The following is a 22,706-nucleotide window of genomic DNA, read 5'->3' as shown; positions in this document are numbered from 1 at the left end:
CTAAAAACATACCACTTTGCTCAACAGAAATAAAGTATGTGTTTTTATCACTAATTTCTAATACTCTAATACACTTAGAACTTTTTGCTGTATTAAATTTATAAATGTGTATATAATATATAGCCTTTGTGTGATTTCAGAGTTAAAAAAAAAAATTCCGGCTACTGTATGCAGAATATCAGATTCAATGACTATCTATAAACTTTTTAATAGTTCGAAAACAGGAAAAGGTTAGTTCACCCAAAAATTAGGCTGCATTTTACTCACCCCTGAGGCATCCTAGGTGTATATGACTTTCTTCTTTCAGACGAATCCAGTCGGAGTTATATTAAAATTGTCTTTTATCTTTCAAGCTGTTTCATGGCACTCGGCGGCTGTTGCATTCCTTCAGTCCAAAAGAAGTGAAATAAAAAGCGCCCTTCCATAAAAAAAGTGTCTCACATGTCTCCAGGAGGTAATCAAAGGCCTCCTGTAGTGACTCAATTAGTTAAAAAAAATTATATATATGTATATATATCATATTCAAAACATAATAATCACTTAATAATCATTTAATGTAGCTTCCGCCAACAGTTGTACAAAGAAGCAGTTTCAGGAGCATGACATATGAAGGTAAGCGTCGTGCCGGAATCTCCTGAAAATAAACGTTTATCTAAAAGATCAAACGAAGCAAAGTTTCCTTACTTTAGCAAAGGAAAACCACTCTCCTCTTGGCTTATATTTAAATCCTCCGACATTCTTCTTTACAAATCCTTGTTTTGTACTTAGTGACCATTGTTTAGTTTTGATCTCTCCGCTGCATCTATGCGTGCGTCACTTCTGAGCAGTGCACACGCAACACTGACCTCATAAGCAATTACCCTGGATCTGCTTCCATTTACAAAAGTGAGTGCAAGCTAGATTCAAGTGATTATTAAGTTTTTAATATGGATATTTTTCTTAGAAAAATGCATCGATTTGCTACAGGAGGCCTTTGTTCAGCCCCTGGAGCCGTGTGAAATACTTATTTTGTGGAAGGGAGCTTTTTATTTCATGTCTTTTGGACTGAAGGAATGAAACTCCCATTGAGTGACATGAAACAGCTTGAAAGATATATATATTTAAAAAAAAAAAAAAAAAAAAAAAAATATATATATATATATATATATATATATATATATATATATATAAATATAAAAAACTCCGACTGGATTCATATGAAAGAAGAATATCATGTACACCTAGGATGCCTCGGGGATGAGTTAAAATTTTGGGTGAGCTAACCCTTTAATTGTTAAAATAGCTATGTTTCGGTAATATTAATAATATTACAGTGTCAGTACTTCTATCTAAAAACATTTCTGCTATCGTCTGTTGTTTGCTTGCAATAAAAGCATCAACAGAAAACATGTTTGCCCTACCAAACACATTTGCACCAGTCCCAAGGTCAGATGTTGGGTAGATGATTGTCATGTTTGTGTCTGTTTTTATTCTTCATTTCAGGTGCTGGTGAGATGTTACTATTGGTCAGCTGAGGAAAGTATTGAGGCTGGAAAACAAAATTTATCTCAATTAATTACCAATTAATAACCAACTAATGTTAAGTGAGCAACATGTTTAATAATCAGGAGTGAACAAACGTTTTTCAGCCTGGTTCTCATAAGAGCACCTGGAGGTTTGTTTTGGTCCTCATACTGAACACAATGTGACCCATTAAATATAACTATAAAATAGTTAATAATAGTAATAATTAGTTAGATAGATTAGTTCATTTTTCTTTATAAAATAAGAAATTGTGATAGTACTATTAGATCTCAAACTAAAAAGATAGTATTAAATAAAAATACAATTACTTTATAGTAAATTTAAAAATGGGATGCTGATCATTTATTTTTTATTTTTTTATTTCATTTTCATATTTTTTAACTTTAAAATAAGCAAATCATTTTTTTTTTTGGCACACTGCCGAGTGAAGTGCATCAGTGAATGAAATGTTACTCCCTAATCCCTTCAAGGGTCTACCCTCCAGAGTGAGAGCTTTTAAAGGGATAGTTCACCCAAATAGCAAAATGATGTCATTAATAACTCACCCTCATGTCGTTGCAAACCAGTAAGACCTCCTTTTATCTTCGGAACACAGTTTAAGATATTTTAGATTTAGTCTGAGAGCTCTCAGTGCCTCCATTGAAGCTGTGTGTACGGTCTACTGTCCATGTCCAGAAAGGTAAGAAAAACATCAAAGTAGTCCATGTGACATCAGAGGGTCAGTTAGAATTTTTTGAAGCTCGGCTCGGTGTTCATCTTCAGTTCTCTCTTCACAGCAGTTCAGTCAGTGTACTGTTTGAGTAAATGAATTACTCCGGGATATTGGTTTGTTTGAACTCAGAAGAAGTGTCAGACACATTAAAAAAGTTAACAGCTTAAGTCATTTGTGGATTAATGCATATTAGAGATGTGACCCGTTTAAAACGATTCAGTTCGATTTGGGGAACTGGTTCAAAAAGATCTGGTTACATCGAATGATTCGTTCGCGAACCAGATATCACAAACTTATTTGTTTTGAACTCTCTCTCACAACAGACACGGAAGAGAAGACAATGTTGAATAAAGTCGTAGTTTTTTGCTATTTTTGGACCAAAATGTATTTTCGATTATGTTTTTCTAACCTTTCTGGACATGGACAGTAGACCGTACGCACAGTTTCAATGGAGGGACTGAGAGCTCTCGGACTAAATCTAAAATATCTTAAACTGTGTTCTGAAGATAAACGGAGGTCTTACGGGTTTGAAACAACATGAGGGTGAGTAATTAACGACATAATTTTGCTATTTGGGTGATTTGTTTGTTTTTTTATTAAGTTTTTTACGCCATGTTAGCATCATGGCTATTTACATGGCAGACAGGTTCAGTATCATCCATAAGATTTACATTACATAAAACATTTCAACTTAACATAAGATAGAAAATCTAAAATACATTTAGGTGGTACATTTTCAAATATTCCATGCTATTCCATTCCATGTTTCTGAATAAAAGCGTTTTCTAGCATCATCATAAAAATTACAATTCAACAAAATATGCTTGATAGTCAAAGGAACTTTACATGAAAGACATAAAGGAGGAACTTCGCCTATTAATAAAACCCATGGGTAAGTCTTTAATGCCCCAGTCTACACCTAGTAAAGACAACTTGATCATGTCTTGATTTAAAATTGAACTAATATAGTTGAGCCACCAGAAGGTCGATGTATGTTTGGACCATATGCATTAGAGCTAACAAACTTTTTCAAAGACAAAGGACTGTCTGGTGACAAATGAGTTTCTTGGAGGCAAAAAGCAAAAGGGTTGAGAATCATAACTAGTCGTTGAAGTTCTGCAAAATTTGCCTTTGCTCCACGACAGTTCCACTGAATAATACTGGTATTAATTATGTTGGTAAAACCAGTACTTGGCCTTTACTCCTACTTTTAGAAGAGAAGCTCCGACTGCGGGAAATTGTGGGTTCCGCCATATTTACATCCTTAAGGGAGTCAGCTTTCTGTAATCTATTCTCCTGGCTAAACTTTTGTTGTTGAGCTCTTGTGCTGTGCTGTGACTTCTTTCTTTTTGAGGTCACGGGAATCTCCACTATTACACTTTGGTCTTCAATTGTTTCAGTTCGTGTTAGACTAGAAGTTTGGGTGCTTTGTGTTTTCTTTTTGATTGAAGATGAGGTTTTACTGATTAATTGTGGTTTTTCTCTTGTTAACCAGGTCAGATCAGTTTGGCACTCAGCCTCTTGCTTGGTCGGTAAAACCACTGCAGCAAAGGATTTCTCAAACTGAAAAATAGGAAGCTTTTCAACCTCTTTCCGAGCATCTGCATAGTTCACTGTTTTAAGACATTTCACTTTTTGAATTTCTTTTTCTTTTATCCATGAGGGACAGATCTTTGATGATGTTGGATGATCAACTGTGCAATTCCTGCATTTTGATAATTTTGAACAGTTTCCCTTATGTCTTTCTTCTCCACAGTTATGACAAATAGACTTGTTATTGCAGCCAGCAGAACTATGACCAAATCTCTGACAGTTGAAGCATCTTCGAGGATTTGGGATAAAAATATCAACGGGGACTCTCAGATATCCTAAACGGATCCATTCTGGTGGTTGGGATTTGTTGAAAGTCAAGATATATGTCCCAGTCTTTATTAATTGATCTCCTTTTCTGATTGAAATTCTCTTTACACTTGTAACACCTTCTTGTGTTAATTCTGTGGTTATTTCAGATTCATCCATATCCTGAAGTTATCTTGTTCTAATTATTCCTCTACTGCTGTTGAGATATGGATGGAAGGTGGCTTTTATTGGAACACCAGCCAGAGTATTTGCTCTCAACAAATTATCAGCATGGGCTTTTTTTGAGCATTCAACCAATATTTGACCTGATCTCAACTTTTTAACATCCTTAACAGTTCCTGCAATTCCTGAGATTCCCTTTTGGATAGCAAATGGGGATAACTTTGTAAGTACTTTCTCCGTTGAAAGAGATTCTAAAAGGATAAACCTCTGCCAACGATATTTTTTTTTTTTATCAATTCACATCCAGTGTTTATGTCATCATCTGAATTTTGTTCCAATATTCGCCTTTTTGAGGATTGTTTGTTAGCCATATTCTTTTTTATCTTGTTCCATCATCTTTGCTTCCCACCCGCCTCGGAGCCCAACCAGGGGGTGCACAGAGCCGCGGAACTCCAGCAGATATGCATCAGGAATACAAGGATGATATACTCTTGCAAAAAGAACTAATGTTCAAATTGCTTGATTAACCCTTTGCCACCGCCTTCAGGGAAGAAAAACATATAGCTGATTTAATTGCCAATATCTACCCAGGGCACGTCATGACTAGCCGCTTGATTGGATCGGGTCCCTCCAACCACTCGTCTATATGAAGTTGGAACCAAGCATTGTGTTGGTCCTGTAAAAGCCACAGCTAATCTCATTCCTCAAATGCCAGGACTTCTTCCTCCACAGACACGAGTCGCAACTCACGGCTAACAAGTTGCCCCATTTGTCGCCTTTTACGAACAGCAAGGGGGTGCTAGGGACCTATTCTACCCCGGGTCCCCACGGGGAGCTATTTGGGTGAACTATCCCTTTAAGTGTTCAAAGTGTTCTTCTGGGTCATCATCCCGTGCCCACACAAAGTCACCATCATCATGGAAAGAATCTGCAAAGGATCATGGGGGCCCTAAGTGTCCATCAGTTGTACCTTTTGAAATCCTTAATTCCGAATGGCCCTTTGAAGTGGCCAGTTTTGAACACTTCGGTTTGGAACGACCCTTTAATATGGCGGCCATGATTGTTTTCACTCCGAAGTACCCTTCGGAGGGTGATATATCCCCTTTGGAACACACCGATTCTGCTTTGACAACGGCAGAGGATAGCCAGGATTTATGCTTTTAGTTTCAGTAGAAATTGTAGCAGAATTACAGTTTGTCAATCTAAACAATGGTAATTGTGCAACAGCTGTCAATCATTTTTTATTTTGGTCCTGCAGACCACTTATGTGCACCCATGATAATAAGGTTAGAAACCCAATTTTAAACTCAGTTTCTATGCTGCAGTTCTACAATCTTAATATGCACTTTTAACTGGTGAAGTGACATGTAACATCAATAAATGTTTCCCAATTTCATGCATATTATGGGCTTTTGAGTTTGACTGAGAAGCTTTTGCGTGGTTTTCTTTTTAGGCAGGGGCTGTTTACACCTGGTCACTACATGCATTTTGTCTGACTGGATAGCTATCGGATCGTGAAAAGAGCAAATGTAAAAGCACCCCGCAATGCATTCGAGTTGGATATAAATCCAATGGCTGAAACTACTTCAGGAGGTGGTCTGGGCTGTGCAAATTCATCTGGTTGTTGAAACCACATAAACACCGGCTGCAGCATCTCTTCAGGAAGTCGACGCACAAACTACCACAAATGAAACAATGTAAGACGCAGATTGTCAAATAAGTAAGACAAACTTATCTTTCTAGTGCTGATCACCTCGTGCTGTCCTACTGTGGTCTTTGACCTTAATTTAAGCTGATAATTAAGATAATTCGATTTTTGTGTTGACGTGAACTCTATTAAATAAAAATTTAGTGCGGGAATTGTAAATCAAATTTTCGATCCTTTTTGCGACAACAAATTTATGTGGCCAAGTGTAAATGGAAACATTTTAACAAATTTGATGGATATCCGATCAGAGAAAATGCATGAAATGTTCAGGTGTAAACAGGCCCTAAAAGATTTTAAGCCCAACTTTGAGCCCAAATTGAGCAATCAGGGGAGTGTGGCCTGATTCAAAAAATCCTCAACTGTGTAGTGTCAATTTTTTAAATGCTCCCGATTGAGTTGAAGCGTCCCAGATCTCAAATCATAAATATAAAACATGTTTGATATTTATAACTCTTGGTTGGGCTGCCTCTGACGTGGTACCCGTGAAAGCCAATGAAAGTGAGCAAGCTCACCAACCAGATGCCACAAAAGTGAAGTACTGAGAAAGAATATAAATTATATTATTTTTTTTCTCCTTTGTTTTTCTTTCCATAAAACAAAACTCGTGCCAGGAGAACCAGCTGACAATGTTGATCATACTCCATTTGATTTTGTTTCATTTTGAAAATGATATTACAGTCTGCAGATGTATGGTCTCACGGTCAGGCAAAATAATGTATTGTATGCGTTCAGAGGATTATAATGTTATATGTCAGTAGAAACTGTCCTTAAGACTGTGGTCTCCACCAGTTATAAAAATCAGTTAAAAATAATTACATTTTTAAATTGAACAGAAACTGTAATGGGTCATCTGTGTTTGAGTTCTGTTTCGATTTGGACTGAGTTTCTTTTGCACTCTTTCCTATGTAAGTTAATGTGTTCTTTGTACTCGTTCTTTAGTTGCCATGATTTGCCTTCATGTTTTACACCTGTGTCTAATTAATTAATTATGTTTCTATGTGCATTTAAGACCTTTGTTTTCTTCAGTTCACTGTTCACTTCTCATTGTGTAGTTTGTGGTTGGTTGTAGTTTTTGTGAGTAAATATCTATATTGTTGTATAGATCCTTTCTCACCTTTACACTGCAACCAGAGAGATCCCATAAAGTCACTATTGCAAGCCTTTGCTTGTTGTACTTTTTTTTTACTTTCACCTAAATTTTGCTTCTGAAAGGGACATGCGTTTTCACTGCATGTCTTTAGTAGTAGTCCTGACAGTCTTTTTTAAATTATGAAAGATGGTATGTGCTGGTGCAAGCTATAAGTAAATCTGTCCCTTAATGTGTCAAAATACAAGTTCCATTTATTAGTGTGCTGTATTTGCCTGATCATCTTTATAAACCTTAGAATATTAAACCAGTTTATTGAGATCATTTTGAAATGTTGTAGGAGAAGACCAAACATTCTCAAAGAAAATTTGGTGCCATGTTAAACTTTATTTAAACTAAATTTTTGTAATTTTTAAGGAAATAAATCTTCTAAACCTGCAGACTTGCATTTTTGGAATACAAGTCAATTTGTGTGACTTAAGTGAGTATCTTAAACTCGAGTCACAGAATCCATTTCCTGCTATTACCAAAATTTTTTAAGTGTAGGTTCATACCGCGGGAGCTCTGCGTCTCGTGCCTTTCTCATATCTTCTTGGGAGACGATCAGTTTCTCTGCCCCATCCCGTTCCCCCATCCTCCTGAAAGTATGGCAGCTCTAAAAGCTCTTCACATGACAACCTGCCAGATGGATCCATTACTAGGCAGGACTATAGAGACACAAACACAAACATACACATACATTCCTTTACTGTCCACCTCTATTAATACACAACTAGCCTACAAATAAAAACAATACATTGTTTACATTCATATTTTCTGCTAGGAAGAATTTAGTTATTTTGTTTGTTTGTTTGTATAGAACAATGGCTTTTGACAAGAAGCAGCTATTTTATTTATTTTTATCTATTTTGTTATTGCTTGTTATATCAATTTTGTTTAAAAGGATAGTTCACTCAAAAATTCTGTCATTAATTACTCACCCTCATGTTATTCCAGACCTGTGAGACCTTCATTCATCTTCTATTAAATTTCAAATTCCAATTAAGATATTTTTGATCTGAGAGCGCAGACATGCATGTTCGGCTAGAATCGCCCTGAACTCGTCCATGCTCGGATGCGGAGCTATGCGGAAAGTTACAAAAAATGGCATGCACTCCGCCACGCGAAACAAGTTCACGTGCACTATTTTTCGCGCTCAACGAAGCGAATTTGCTCGACGCGTACGAGTATAAATCTGCCTTGACACAGAAAAAAGGGACCAATGTCGGGGGTTAGTCTTTGGAAGAAAAATTAGCAGATTTGTTAATTATTTCATTTTATTATTTTTTATTTATTTATTTAAATGTATGTGTGTGTACTTCTAACATGTTTGGTTGGTCAAATACATGTTGGAAATTCAAATCAGAGAGTCTACCGTGTCTGGAATGGATGTATTCTTGAGTCTATAAGGTAACAATAATATAATAAGTTTGAAACGGGTTTGGCTCAAAGAAAATGTTGGTTTTGTCTATACTATAGGTACTTGTACTATAAAGTAATGTACTATCAATTGAATGGCATTACTAAAAAGAGACTAAAATACAATTTTCATTGACTAAAGGTCATCAGTTTTTCGTCACCTAAAATGTCATCAGTTTTAAGAAAAGAGTATAAACGTGACTAAAACTAATACAAACTAAAATTACAGCTTCACGCAAAGACTAGACTAAAATTAAAACAGCACTAGTTTGTCATTTAGGCACTCATTCTATTAGCATGGTAGCATGGGCATTAAGTTTACCAAAAGCGCCCTCTAGGAGACATAGCATATGCTGCATCCCTTTGCCAAGCTTCAGGGATTCCTGCACATCTCCGTCAGACAAGAAGTGGATGAAGCTTTTTACAGCTGCCCTTATAAACTCTCGGGCACACCTGTCATGACGTCATATGATGCCGCTTGCCAGTGTCAAGTAATGTTGTGTTTAGACTCATGATTCATTCCCCAAAAGCGCCCTCTAGGGGACACAGTGTCTCGTAACCTGAGACATTATTTTAGTTTGCTTTGTGCTCAAAAACAATTCTCGTAGCTTCATAGAATTACACCTGAATGTTACATGGGCTATTTTACTGATGTTCGTGCAACGTTTCTGTGCCCTGATCATGATTGGACACTTACTGTCAATGAGAGGGTCAGAGATATCAACAAAAATATCTTAATTTGTGTTCCGAAGATGAACGAAGGTCTTAAGGGTTTGGAATGACATGAGGTGGAGTAACTGATGACAGAATTTAGATTTTTGGGTGAACTATCACTTGCAGTGTTGAACTGTCCTGCTGTAGTTATGATTTGAGCTATTCACATGCTCCAGGTTTTCAGTTTTCAACTTATAAAGGAGAGTCCAGCTCTACTTACTCAAGCTTTGATCAGACATATATTTAACTGGAGACCGAAAACACCAGTCCTTGTGTAAAGTTTCCCTTTGGGTAAAGATTTTCAAGTCAACCTGTACTTTGTTACTATAAACCTCTACTAGAGCCAACAAACTTAGACCCACCCACAAACATCCATGCCACTACATGGTGCTATGATAAAGTCATTTGATTTCCGCTCATATTTCAGGAACCATAGTCAGGGGGAAAGTTAAGGACAATTGTATTTATATATTTATTTATTTTTACTTAACCTAACCCAGTCTTCACCACACAAAGTAATCTACACGATGCTGGCAAAAAGAAATGTAATATATCCAAGCATTAAAAGATAATTAGTTTGTATGGCATCACACATTTTCATGAATTAACCTGATTCGAAAGTTTCCACCATTTTAAGTTATTTTAGGTAATTTGTCTGATTTGCACTTGGGTATTCACCAACTTTTTTTTTTTTTTCAAAAGATTTTTGATTTGTTTAAATAATCGTGCATGTGGCCCATCATTTCTTCTCGTTGTAAATGCAATGTCAAAACTTCGCAAATCTTAGTATATTCATGGACAACAGGAAATTCTGAGGAAACATTTGTTCTATTTCAAATTAACTGTCCACAAATTAAAAATAAATATGAACATCATCAATCTGGCTTAGAGAAAAAAAAAAAAAAAAAGCCCAGATGACGCCCGTGCATTGCTTTCAGGTAACTTACATTCATAACCCTATTAGACTTTTTGGGCTGCTGACATTAATAATGTGTTTTAATGTCGGTAACAATTTCACCATCACCGATACATCTCCCTGAATTGGACTTAAAATGCCTTACATAAAAACAATGAGGAAATGATGATTGGTTAATTAATAATAATCATATGGTTTCATTATATAACACTGTAAAAAAAAAAAAAAAAAAAAAAAATATATACAATTTATGTACATTAAGTTATTACAAATGCCTGCAAAGGGTGCCAAATGCCTGATAATTGCTGTTGTTACACTTACAGGACAATCAAATCCTTGTTTAATATTGATCAAACATTTAATTTCGATATCCACTTTAATTTTTTGCCACCTTTTTCCAATAACAACAAAAACATGTGGACATTACAACCCTTACAAATATTAACCATGTTTTTATCGTATTAAAAGTATTTTCTTTTGTCTGATTTTTGAATGCTTGACAAAATAAAATCAAACTGTATTAATAAAATCATAGTCATAGGTAACTGTCTATAGCTACAATTGTAATTTATAAATAATAAAATTTAATTTCAATTTATATACTTTTATATTTTATTAAAGTTCTATTTTGACCCATATATTGGGGGTGTTTTTTTTTCTTCATAATAGGGAGGGCCACAACAATGCAGTTCTGCTTAGGGCCTGATTTGGCAATCAGCAGCCCTGTAATAAGCCTGTATTGACATCTCACCTTCATCACAGTAATAGCATGAGGAGAAGCACCATGGAACCTCTTCTCTAGCGGCTCCTACAACAATAAAACCAAATTTAGTAACATTCCACACTGATGTGTTTGTTTTTTCAAGTATGTGTGTATTTTGGTGAGAATTCGTGCTACCATGGTATCAGGCTCAGGGATGCTGACTCCACTAAAGAAGACATTGGAGTGGAACACCTGCTGATGCCGTGGGATCAAGTCACCTATCAGGGTCAAAGTTCAGAGGTCAAGTGTCAGTCAGTGGTTTTTTTTTTTTTTTTTTAGGTTTAGACCAAACTTTAGTCATACAAGTGAAATTAAATATGCTCTGGAAGTGGTGAAAGTTCAGTGGATAATAATTATCTGCCATTTAATTCAATTATGATAATATTTTACTGTAACATTATCACGGTCAAATGGCAGAAACAAATTGTAGTGACTACAACTGTTGACTATGGAAGCTTGTTTCAGCCACTGAATAGTAATTATGACTTTTTATCTCACAATCCTGACTTCTTTTCTCACAGTTCTAACTTTTTTATAAGAAATTTGCAATATAAACTTGCTATTCTGATTTTTAGTTTTTTCAAATATAAAGTCACAATTGGATTATGATGTCAAATTCCAAGAAATAAAGTTGAAAATACCCCCACCCCCCATATAAAAAGTTGCAACTGCCTTTTTTATTCATCTATTTATATTCTTTGCCAGAAACGGGCTTCCACCAATTAGATGATAACGTGTAAACAGGACCGTTCCTAATTATAAAATGTTTCAAAATATCTTTGCTTTCACTATTTCCTTTTTAAGTTAATTTCTAGGATTCAATTGGATTTTAAACTCCACATTTTAAGCGGTCCCAGACGTTCGGAATCTTTTGTATACAACCTTCAACATTCAAACTTCTTCCTTTCTTTTACTTTGAGTACCCAGTGTTTTTCGTATGAGGTGCAGCTGATCCACGTCAGAACGTCCCGGCCAAAGAGGATTTCCAGAAAGCAGCTCGGCAAAGACACAACCGAGGGCCCAGACATCCACTGGGGGACCGTACTGAGTATCTCCAACCAAGAGCTCTGGGGCCCGGTACCATCGTGTTGCCACATAATCGGTATAATCATCACCTGGACCAGCTGTTTCAAGTACACACACACACACACACACACACACACACATTTGTACAGTTATCTAAATGAGGACCTTCCATATACTTTTGTTGTTTTTACATGCAGCTATTAATAAATACGATACAACACACTTACTAACCCTAACAGAATTTATACAGCTTTGTTTAATTTATACCGTTTTTACAAATGAGGGCATCCTGAAAAGGAGGTTTTACAAGAGATCATTTCTGGATACAAATGTGTGCCCAAAACATGTATAAGTAGCTACGCACACATAGATTCAGAATTACATGTGCATCATCCATAAAGGATTACAACATGCTGATGGATAGACCTTGTGTTAGCCTATAGTAACAATACGCTGAAACCCAAGGATGATGCATGTAAGCAGATCCTGACTGGCTGATTGCACCTGTGAGGCTTCACGCTGCCCTGAAAGTGAGCTCAGGACACATGACAGCTGATATAGGTAGGAAGTATAAATAAGTCATTAATGAAGTGAAGATGCTAAATGCACATAAATGGCTAGAGAGTGAGTGACACTTACTGAGGATGCGAGCAAAGCCAAAATCACATAGTTTGATCACACCGGTCTTGGTCAGAAGAATGTTCTCTGGTTTGACGTCCCGGTGGATACACTGGTAGACACACATAAAGACAGAGATACTATAATAATAAGGCAGGGAAAGACATCTTTCTAAAGAAATCACCTGAGCACAGGTAATATAATGCTCTAGCAAGAATGTAACACCAAAACGGCTCAATAAGAGTCCTATTCATAAAATTATAGGCAAATAATACCCAAATGACCTACTACTTCACTGAGATTCAATGGACACTTCAGTTTCCCATGAGGCAACAGGAGAGGACTTGTAAATGCACAGAAGTGGCACAACTGACCATGCTAAGAAGGCAGTTGTAGGTCGTTTGGATTGCACTATATTGCACATATCCATACCTCTTCATCAAATGTAAAGGGCCATTAGCACAGAATGCATGTTTCCATTCCATTTCGCTATTTTCCATAGTTTTTCTACATAAACATGCATCTGAAGGATGTGTTTGACCATATGTTTGCACCATCTTGCCCATGACATATCGTTCTAATGACGTAATGCTCAAGTTAAAAGAAGTTTGATGCAAAAAAAAAAAAAAAATGTCTCTACACCTTGCATTTTTCCAATTCCCACTGCCTGCATCTCACGTTTTGTGGTTATTTTTACTGCCACTGTCTGCAAACCCCAGTGTTCAGCACTAATGATGCACTGACATACAGTACATTACTGGCCACGCTTTCAGTACGTCAAATGCAAAACACATTTCTATGGATCTATTGAATAGTTATTCTATGCCATAATAAATATCAAAATGTATGGCAATGTGGATCAAATGAATATCAGTATCAATGAATATAAAATTTGACTTATGCTTCCATGATCACGTTCTCTGAAAGAAGATGCGGAGCAGAGATTGGTGGCAGTGAGTATTTTACAGATTCCAGTGATTCAAGTGGAAGGTAATTTCTGAAATTTTAATGAAGTTCATTTTTGAAGCATTTTTGTTTTTAGTGCACTTGGTGGAATATATGCAATTAAAATGTTTATATATATGTTTATTGGAATTCGCATACACCACATTTTATTACAATTATGGTTACTGAGATTAAGAGCTTAATTGCATCATTTTAATCAAAATATTTCTAACGTATTGCTACCAATATTCACATTGTGAGGTCACATGTAAACAGTCACTGACTTAGTGACTCCTTCATTACTAATAAAAATACACAACAAATCCTCACCACTACTGTGAACTGAGAGCCTGATGTATGTCATGAGATAAACAACTTATTCCAAGACATCATTTTTTATTGTTAGTTGTCTTCTTTTCATTCCAAAAATGAGGTTTTTCAATAGTGTGACTTTTCACAGTTGTCTGTAGCATTCAGAAGTGACAAACACTGGTAGACAAAACAGAGAGGTTGGACATACTGACATTGTGTTTGTGACAGAAGTTGACGGCCTGTAGAGTTTGCCACACAATACTCTTGAGTTGTGCCTCAGGAACCCTAAAGAGACAAAATGACAAAGTTCATATCACACCTCATATATTCTTCTAGCTACAGAATAGACTGATCTAACATTTTTGGCATAGCTGGCAGGATCTACAAACAGTTCTCTAAATATCAGTGCAGCTCCCATATATCTGCAGTAACCATGGCCTGTAGTCACTGGCAACCAGTTCCTTTGTTTCCTTTGTTTTGAGAAGCAGCTAAGGTTACAACTGAAAGGCCTTCTGGGAAAGAGAGAGAATGCTGGTCAGCCACAGCCTTTGTGGTCTGACCAGTTTAGGAGCTTGGATAAACAACGGCTAGATACAGTCTATAGAAGTCAGCATGAAATATCATTCAAGAATCAAGAAATCCATCAAGGAGCATTGCAGGTCGTAGGAGAGGAAGGGTTGAAAAGAAAGAGCGATGGATGAAGTCAGCTGAAAACAAAGCTGTTTCTAGGGAGAGACAAGTTATTACATTTGAATGGAAGATTACAGAGGCAAACATTTTTACAAGAAGACTAATGCAAATAAATAGGGTCAGTTTTCATTTACATTTCATTTTTGAGACAACAGTATAAACATCATATAGTTATAAAACATTTTTAAACGTACTTTTTATTCTAATTACATGATCTGTCGATTAATCTAATGAATGACAAATTAATTGCACATAAGTTTTGGTTGAGATATTGCCCCCAGAAACATATTTTAAAATAAAAAAATAAAAAAATAAATAAAACGCTGAATAGACACTACAAAAAAGGAGCTTTAGAATATTTATATTTTAATTAAATTTTGCATAAATGCTAGAATAGTATTAAATACTTAATATATACAGTTGAATAGGAAAATGAAAAAAGGGGGAGTCAATAAAAGTTTGAAATATCTTAAAACAAAAAGAAACTACTGAATTTCTTCGATGTTTCCTGTCATTTTAATTAATTATTAATCTTTTTAGCATTTTTTTACAAAAATAATAAAATAATTTTCTACTGTGGATATTGCTAGGGGCTGTATTTGTGAGTCAAGCACCATTCTTGATATTCTTTATATTCAGAACACATGTATAAAAAGGAAATGTGACTGACCCTCTGGGATGTTTGTCCAGCTCATTTAGAACAGTTTGCTCACAGAACTCAAAGACCAGATGAAGACGTCTCTTTCTCCTGAAGACCTCAAGCAAGTTCACCAGATTCACATGCTTCAGCTGCTGCATGGATACAAATGGAAATGTTTATGTATAAGCGTGTAAATGTCTGAGGGATTTACAGTAAGTACAGTAAGCATACCATCTCCATATATCTAGCATCTACCTTCAGCATGCGGATTTCTCTCAGTGCGATCTTCTTGATAACCGGGTCATCCTCAGACTCAACAAATTTTTTAATGGCCACTATCTGACCGGTGTCCTTGTGTCTGCATTTGAACACCACTCCATACGAGCCCTCGCCGATCTTAGCCAGTTTCTCATACTTATCCATCTCCCAGAGAGCATGAAGAGTTACATACTGCAAACGGACAAGCACACACAGTCATGCTGTATGGTGTGGAACAACTAAAAGGTCAAAACATGAGTTCAAGTTTAAGAAGAAACACTACAGTATATGGTCAAAAGTATAGACACCTGAACAGCACTTCCACACATGCTATTCATTTCAAAATCCACAGCCATTAACAGAGTTTGCTACAATAGCGTTGGGCTGATTTACTCTCATTCAGAGCATCAGTCGGTCAGATGCTGCTGTCAGACTATTTCAATATGAACCTCAGTCTGAGCACAAGGGCATTCAATGCCATGCTGAAACTAAAAAACTGAGCCTCTCCAAACTATTGCCACAAACTCGGAAGCACAAAATTCTCTAGAGTGTCACTGAATGGTGTCGATTTATTTTCACAGTGACACTTTATTTTGATGGCACTTTAAAGCTGCAGTAGATAACTTTTGTAAATATATATTTTTTACATATTTGTTAAACCTGTCATTATGTCCTGACAGTAGAATATGAGACAGATAATCTGTGAAAAAAATCAAGCTCCTCTGGCTCCTCCCAGTGTCCTATTGCCATTTGCAGAAAGTCATGCGCTCCCGGTAAAAAACAACCAATCAGAGCTGCGGTCCGTAACTTTGTTTGTGTTCAAAATGTAGAAAAATGTATATAATAAGCGAGTACACCATGAATCCATTTTCCAAACTGTGTTTTTAGCTTGTCCTGAATCACTAGGGTGCACCTATAATAAGTGTTTATATTCGGACTATTTTAGATTGCTTCAGCGGAGTAACCCAGTACCTTTGTGATTCTTCATAGACATAAACAGAGAGAAGTAGTTCCGGCTACGATGTTCTTCCGCAAGACAAGCAGTTCGGTTTATTAACCGCTAGAGCGTCAAACGTTACCTACCACAGCTTTAATGAAATTCTGTTGACTTTTGCCTCTAACTCCCACAAGAGTATTAGTAGACTGTTAGGTTAGGGTTAGTAGAATAATTCGACACGCACTTAATTTCCAGCGATTTTGTTGACTTGCACAGACACTATTTAAACTGAACTGAGCTGGATTATGACATCATTAAAATCAATGATGAACTGCCTTTTTTGTTTTATTGACACACTATTTTCCTATTTAATGCTGTTCAGTGGCTTTGTTACAATATATATTGTTAAAAGCGCTATATAAAAAAAGTTGACTTGACTTGGAGAATAGTCCGTAGAATATCTCCGGGTGAAATGAAAATAAAGTGCTCTAAGATATTAAGCTGACAGTCCACTGATACACTAATGACTGCTAGTTGACATGGAGTTGCAAAATCACAAAATCACAAAATACGGTGTTACCATTTTCACCACAATTCCTGGAAACTAAAGCTAAATTAGAGAGGAGCATTCATATAAGTTGGCATTAATAATGTTTATTTATTTATTCATTTATTTTTGTTAACTTGCCTATATTTACTCAGTTGTCTTCATAAAAAAGTCAGTTATGTCAGGTAACTGACAAAACATACTGTACAACTAATGCAATTAACATTAAGTTAATATAACCAATTACTGCAATGATAAAAAAGGCCTATATACTTTCAAAGCTTAAAATAACATAATAAAGCACATGTTTGTTATTATTAAGCCTACTACTACAAGCGATGCTGCAAATGTATTAATGTTTAACTCATTCCCACTGTAATAGTTGTCCTCCAGTAGCATCGAGGATTTCTTCAAAGATTTTTTAAGGTATGTCTATTTAAAGAATACCTATTTAAATATTTATGAGAATGATGAGTTATTTAATAAAACTGTTTGCGAACTGTTTATCATCTAAAAGGCTTACCATGATACCAAGAAGAAGAAGAAGAAGAAGAAGAAGTCTAATGCAAAAGCTAAAATGTGAATGTGAATTAGAAGCACATTAAGGTGCCTGGTCATCTTACCTGAAGAAAGACTCAATTACAGTTCCAAAACGTGTATGTTACAGAATAACAGTACTTCCTCTGTGGCTGTGATCATTATTTCACTGTTCAAATATTCTTCATGAGCTCCAAACACGCAGTTCTTTCAGTTCAGTGCCTGCACTTTTCTGAGGCATCGTCTTCCAGAAAGCTGCATCCTAGTAACCATAAGCCGTCATTCCGGTAGAGCGGCATGTGGAGACGTCACACTGGATATTCGTCGATTTATTCACTCCAGCGAGTCCTTTTAGGAGCGTAGTTACGCGCAGACGCCGTGAAGAAATAAAGGAGAAGAACTGGCAGCAGCTGAGCGGATCTTCGTCAGGCTGGGTCAGGATCTGATCTCTAGCTGGTGTAAGTGATCGCTGAGCAATGGGACACAGCCCTTCCACTTCTGTGAGGCTCATATCTGTGTGCGCTGCCTGGGCTCTATTATATATAATGTTACATTACAATTATTTCTCGTCTCCTCTTTATTGTACTTTAACCCAACGAGAGTTTAAGTTTTAGTGGGACGCTAGGGGGTGCTAGTTCACGGAAAATGTCATGTACGAAAGCTTGCTTTGGTTTATGGAAGACCGTTTCTGCCACTGAATAAAAAATAAAACAAGGCAATAGTTTTTTTTTTATCTTTTTAATTTTTTTCGAGTTTATATAATGCTTTTCTGACTTTAGAACTCGATATGAACTTGCAATTCTGAGGAAAAAAAGTAAGAATTGTGAGATAAAAAGTCGCAATTACCTTGTTTTTGAGAGGGGGTTCAGCGAAAAATTGGCAGCTGTCAGCAGGAAGTGGCTGCCAATAAAACCGGATGGCAGCTGTCGCTAATACCCGGAAATTGGAGGAGGCTGCCGGCGGCAACAAGACAAATAAATAATTATATACACTTATGATTATGTTTAATACTTTTTTAAATAAGTATAAAGGTCAGTATTGTATATTATTTGATTTAAAATATTGATCAAATATAAACAAAGAAATAAGATAATTTTGCTAAACGTTATTTTCCAGCTGAATGTTTACGCATGCATGTATCATTGTTTGTTTGAAATAAATGCACACAAACACATTTATATTCATTTATATACGAGAGTGGCACTTACTGGGTGTATATACACAAATGACTGAAAAGAGAGAAGTCTCAGAGACCTTTATTTAAAATCATATTTTGCGGTTATATTTGTAGTATTTCAAGAAACAACTATATATATATATATATATAGAATCACTAACAACAATCCGGAGGTATTTTCAAGACTCTTAGATCAGAACTGATGAGGTATACGGAGTTACTTCTCCAGCATCTTGCACCAATCACTGTAAAACCCAGGATGGATGTGCATCTCTCCTCATTTTCCTCTTGCAACATGGTCAAGTCAAGCATTGTTTATTTATATAGTGCTTTTAAGAATACGGATCAAAGCAAAGCAACTTTACAGTATTAAATAGGAAAATAGTGTGTCAGTCAATAATGCAGAAGGACATCAGTAAACTCAGTTTGTAGTCAGTTTAAAAGGCAGTTTATCATTGAATTCAGTGATGTCATCCTTCAGCTCGGTTCAGTTTAAATAGTATCTGTGGAATCGTTTGCAATCATGTCAATGATATCGCTGTAAATGAAGTGACCACAACGAAGCAAGCCAGAGGCGACAAGGAACCAAAACTCCATCTGTGACAAAATGGAGAAAAAAAAACAAGGTCTTTACAGGGGATCTGTATCTGGGGCTCTAGTTGTCCTGGTCTCCGCTGTCTTTCAGGGCTGTAGAGGTCCTCTCTAGGTGCTGATCCACCATCTGGTCTGGATATGTACTGGATCCGGGTGACTGCAGTGACCTCCGAATAAAAAAGAAACAGATTAATATAATTGAAGATGTTAATATCTATACGATGTTTGATAGGGAGCCAGTGCAGTGTTTACAGAACTGGGCTAATCCGGTCATACTTCCTGATTCTAGGAAGAACTCTAGCTGCTGCATTTTATTATTCATAAGAAAATGGTGACGATAATACCTAAATTGCTTTATTAACAGTAGACATGCATGCACACCCATATTAATGATTATTCCCATTGCATCTTGTCATCGTGTACAGAGCAGTGATTACATTTTCATGCATAATTTGCACACCTGGTAAGCAGTTGTTGTAAACCTCGTCGCAGTGTCTGCAGGGTGTACATTTTGTTGAATTCCTGACATGGCTTAGACTTGTTCTCCATTTTGTTCCACCTGTATATTGAGATGAGGAGCATGAAAACAGCATTATTACAAAGATAAACATTCAGACATGGCAACTGAGAAATGTAATGTTATGGCACCTTTTTAAACCTCTAATCAAATATGTAAAAGAAAATATTCAGTCAAGCCAGCTGGATTGTGCCCTCTTTCGAAAGGAGTCTGTATACAGTACAGCAGACTTCTGAATTTGGAACAAACCAAAGACAGACTTAATAATGTAGCATCACCCTCCTCCAGGATCACGTAAAGAAGAATTTCCAACAGGACAGCATCTGGCAACTATAAAAAAAAGGTGTCAGTGCCATGCTTTTGTCTCAAGATGCACATCAGTAATGTTTTTTTTGTTTTTTTTCCTAAATGCATGTTTACAAAAGCTACTTCAATTTTCTAAATTTATCTACAGCCTAATCCTGGCTTAATCCAAGCCCTGTCTGTGAAACTAGACCTAAAAGTTATAAGGAATTATGAACCGGTCCATTATATTTTGTATAGATAATAAAAAAAAATAATAATAAAATTGTTTTGCATTCACATGCTTACAACTTCAACTGGTACACAGAACAGTTCTGCACATACTGCGCATGCATAGTATTAGAGAAAACACACCTCAATAGTGCAAAAAAAAAAAAAAAGATTCTTCTTTTAAGAACCCTTAAGTTAATGTATATCACACAATCTCCTGAAAGACTAAACATGCAAAAATATATGGTTAGTGTTGCACATTTATCTTCTATCATTCCAGTCAAACAACATTCTTTTATATTATTCAATAGACTGTTAACACGCTAACAAACGTTAATATTTAATGGTACGTCAAACGTATTATTTGAAGTTAATGGTAGGCCCCTAACAAGGTACACAAACAACGTTGCTACCACTAATTAGATTTCATTGAACAATTAAAAAAAAGTAGGCAAAGTTACACTGTCGTTCACCAAGATAACAATTAAAATCAAACTTACAACGCAAAAAAACATTAATTACTCCGATGACCAATTTCTGAACTTATGTTTGATCAATCGCAACCATTACTGAAGCGTTTGGGTGCAGTTATATCTGATTGGTTGCGCCCACGTTGGTCGATACTGATTGGCTCCCACCGAATGGCAGGTCCCGCCTACCATCCGGCTGCCAGTTACTGCCTTCCGTCTGTCAATGGCAGCCACTTCCTGCTGCCAGCTGCCGATTTTTTATCTGAACCCCTGCTGTTGTTTTTTTTTATTATTATTTTTATTTAATAGCGGAAACTGACTTCATATTGGTCAAATATAGTAAGCGCTACACAAATGATTTTTTTTTCTTTTCTTTTTTCTTTTTCTTTTTTTTTACTATAATTATTTTGTCATTAAAAATAATTATGTTACAGATTATGTTGTGAGAATTTTTCACAACAGAATATTTGAATAGCAAATCCATAGTCTTATGTATATTTAATGCAATGTAAGTACAAATTACTTAACCTAATATAAAATGTGATTGTCTTTATATTGAAAAACTCGTTTATTTATGTATATTATATAACATATATAATATTTCACAATATTAAAGGGGTCATATGATCTTGCTAAAAATAACATTATTTTGTGTATTTGGTGTAATTAAATGTGTTTATGCAGTTCAAGGTTAAAAAAGCACATGATTTTCCACATACTCTACATTATTGATTCTCCTCTATCCCCCGCCTTCTGAAACACGTTATTTTTTACACAGCTCATCGGTCTGAAAAGCGAGGTGTGCTCTGGTTGGCCAGCTATCCAGTGCGTTGTGATTGTCCGAATGCCTCAAGTGTGTGACAGAAATTTGACATCCTTAATATACAAAACCAATAAAAGCCATAAGAGAAACATACAAAATGTGCAGAGCAGGGGGCGTGAGGCCTGGAATTGAGAACCGCTGCTCTACAATGCTAAAAACTCACGTTTGAATCATCAGTGACAAATCTTTTATATGTAAACGTAAGTACAGACTGTGAGTCAGAACAGGAATAACAGAAAACAGTCCTCCACAACATCTTAAATGTGATAAAGTATATTTCTTTTGGTTTGAAACTTTGCAACTTTACAGATCTTTATGCACCAAGAGCTTGTAACACTCCAAAGAGAAATTAAAACTTACATATGACCCATGTAAACAAATACGAGTTCTAGTCTCTGGCATCAGCAGCAGCAAATGCATGTGTAATGGTACTTTCCTGAATGTAGAGCAGGGATCGACACTGAAGGGAAGAATTGTTGAATAAAGACGTTATTTTTGTTTTCTTTGTGCACAAAAAGTATTACCATAGCTTCATAACATTATGGTTGAACCACTGATGTCACATGGGCTATTTTAACATGTCCCTACTACCTTTCTGGACCTTGAACGTGGAAGTTCCCTCGCTTAAGAGTGCAACTAACGAAAACACTAATCACTGTTGTGGTGACACATTAGACTTAAACCTCTGTTAATTCTCAATAAAAACTTTTGTAGATGTCTAACAGAAATAAAGTCAGTCTGGTTAGTAGTGAAGTTGGTAAAGCTGTTTGTGGAGTTGTTTAATCCTCCTCTGCTGAGATCTCCAGAGATTTAATGTCTTCTTTTATCTTCAATTGATTTCATCTATGGTTGTGTCTGAAGTCAGTTGTAGTTCTTGTGCTTCTGTTTATCTCTTTTTCTGTTCTTTTCTTTCCTTCAGTGATTCTGCTTGTTAACAGGCTTATTAAGGCTGATATTACTTCATATTTAATATATACACAGATTTTGTGGCTCAGATAAGGTCCAGTTCTGGTTAATTTATGTACTCTTGGCTGACATGTGGCATTGCTATGGCCTGCTTGAGGCTCAAATCTGGCAAACAGGAGCAGTCCGCCCAAGTGCCATCATTCCACGCTGCATGTGGGCCAGATCATCTTTCCACGGGTGCCAGATGTGGGCCGCATCTGGGCCGACACAATGTTGCTATGTGGGTAGTGTT

General features: G+C 36.2%; 2 protein-coding genes across 3 annotated transcripts in view; both read right to left on the bottom strand.

Moving 5' to 3' along the window:
- The window catches only part of LOC127973093 (NACHT, LRR and PYD domains-containing protein 3-like), a 116,306-nt gene extending 96,279 nt beyond the window's left edge, over window positions 1-20,027 (bottom strand). Inside the window, exon 1 of the transcript XR_008157249.1 lies at window positions 19,834-20,027. The gene's annotated coding sequence lies outside the window, so the exon portion shown is untranslated. The remainder of the gene's footprint in view (window positions 1-19,833) is intronic.
- LOC127973108 (cyclin-dependent kinase-like 1) lies at window positions 1,187-18,164 on the bottom strand. Of its 2 annotated transcripts, none has more exons than XM_052577170.1 (10): window positions 17,501-18,164; window positions 15,391-15,585; window positions 15,166-15,284; window positions 14,018-14,090; window positions 12,570-12,660; window positions 11,828-12,028; window positions 11,040-11,122; window positions 10,893-10,949; window positions 7,608-7,760; window positions 1,187-1,528 (listed from the first exon to the last, which is right to left on the bottom strand). In XM_052577170.1, the coding sequence occupies exons 2-10, from the start codon at window positions 15,556-15,558 to the stop codon at window positions 1,427-1,429; spliced, it is 1,047 nt and encodes a 348-aa protein (XP_052433130.1). In that variant the 5' UTR covers window positions 15,559-15,585; window positions 17,501-18,164; the 3' UTR covers window positions 1,187-1,426. The 2 variants fall into 2 exon arrangements, with proteins under 2 accessions (XP_052433130.1, XP_052433129.1); XM_052577169.1 differs by having other exon boundaries at window positions 15,166-15,287; window positions 17,501-17,967.
- Window positions 20,028-22,706: the final 2,679 nt, after the last annotated feature.

This window comes from Carassius gibelio, chromosome B15, assembly GCF_023724105.1.
Source record: "Carassius gibelio isolate Cgi1373 ecotype wild population from Czech Republic chromosome B15, carGib1.2-hapl.c, whole genome shotgun sequence".
In the NCBI taxonomy this organism is placed as follows: domain Eukaryota; kingdom Metazoa; phylum Chordata; class Actinopteri; order Cypriniformes; family Cyprinidae; genus Carassius; species Carassius gibelio.
The sequence above is the reverse complement of the archived record's forward strand: the minus strand, read 5'-3'. Positions and strand labels throughout refer to the sequence as shown.

Coding starts and splice junctions, on each gene's coding strand:
- LOC127973108 (XM_052577169.1), bottom strand. CDS start 15,558: ATGGATAAGTATGAGAAACTGGCTAAGATCGGCGAGGGCTCGTATGGA. Junction 12,029..12,569: donor TGGCTTTGCTCGCATCCTCA/GTAAGTGTCACT, acceptor TACTTGAAACAG/CTGGTCCAGGTGATGATTAT. Junction 10,950..11,039: donor TCCCTGAGCCTGATACCATG/GTAGCACGAATT, acceptor TTATTGTTGTAG/GAGCCGCTAGAGAAGAGGTT.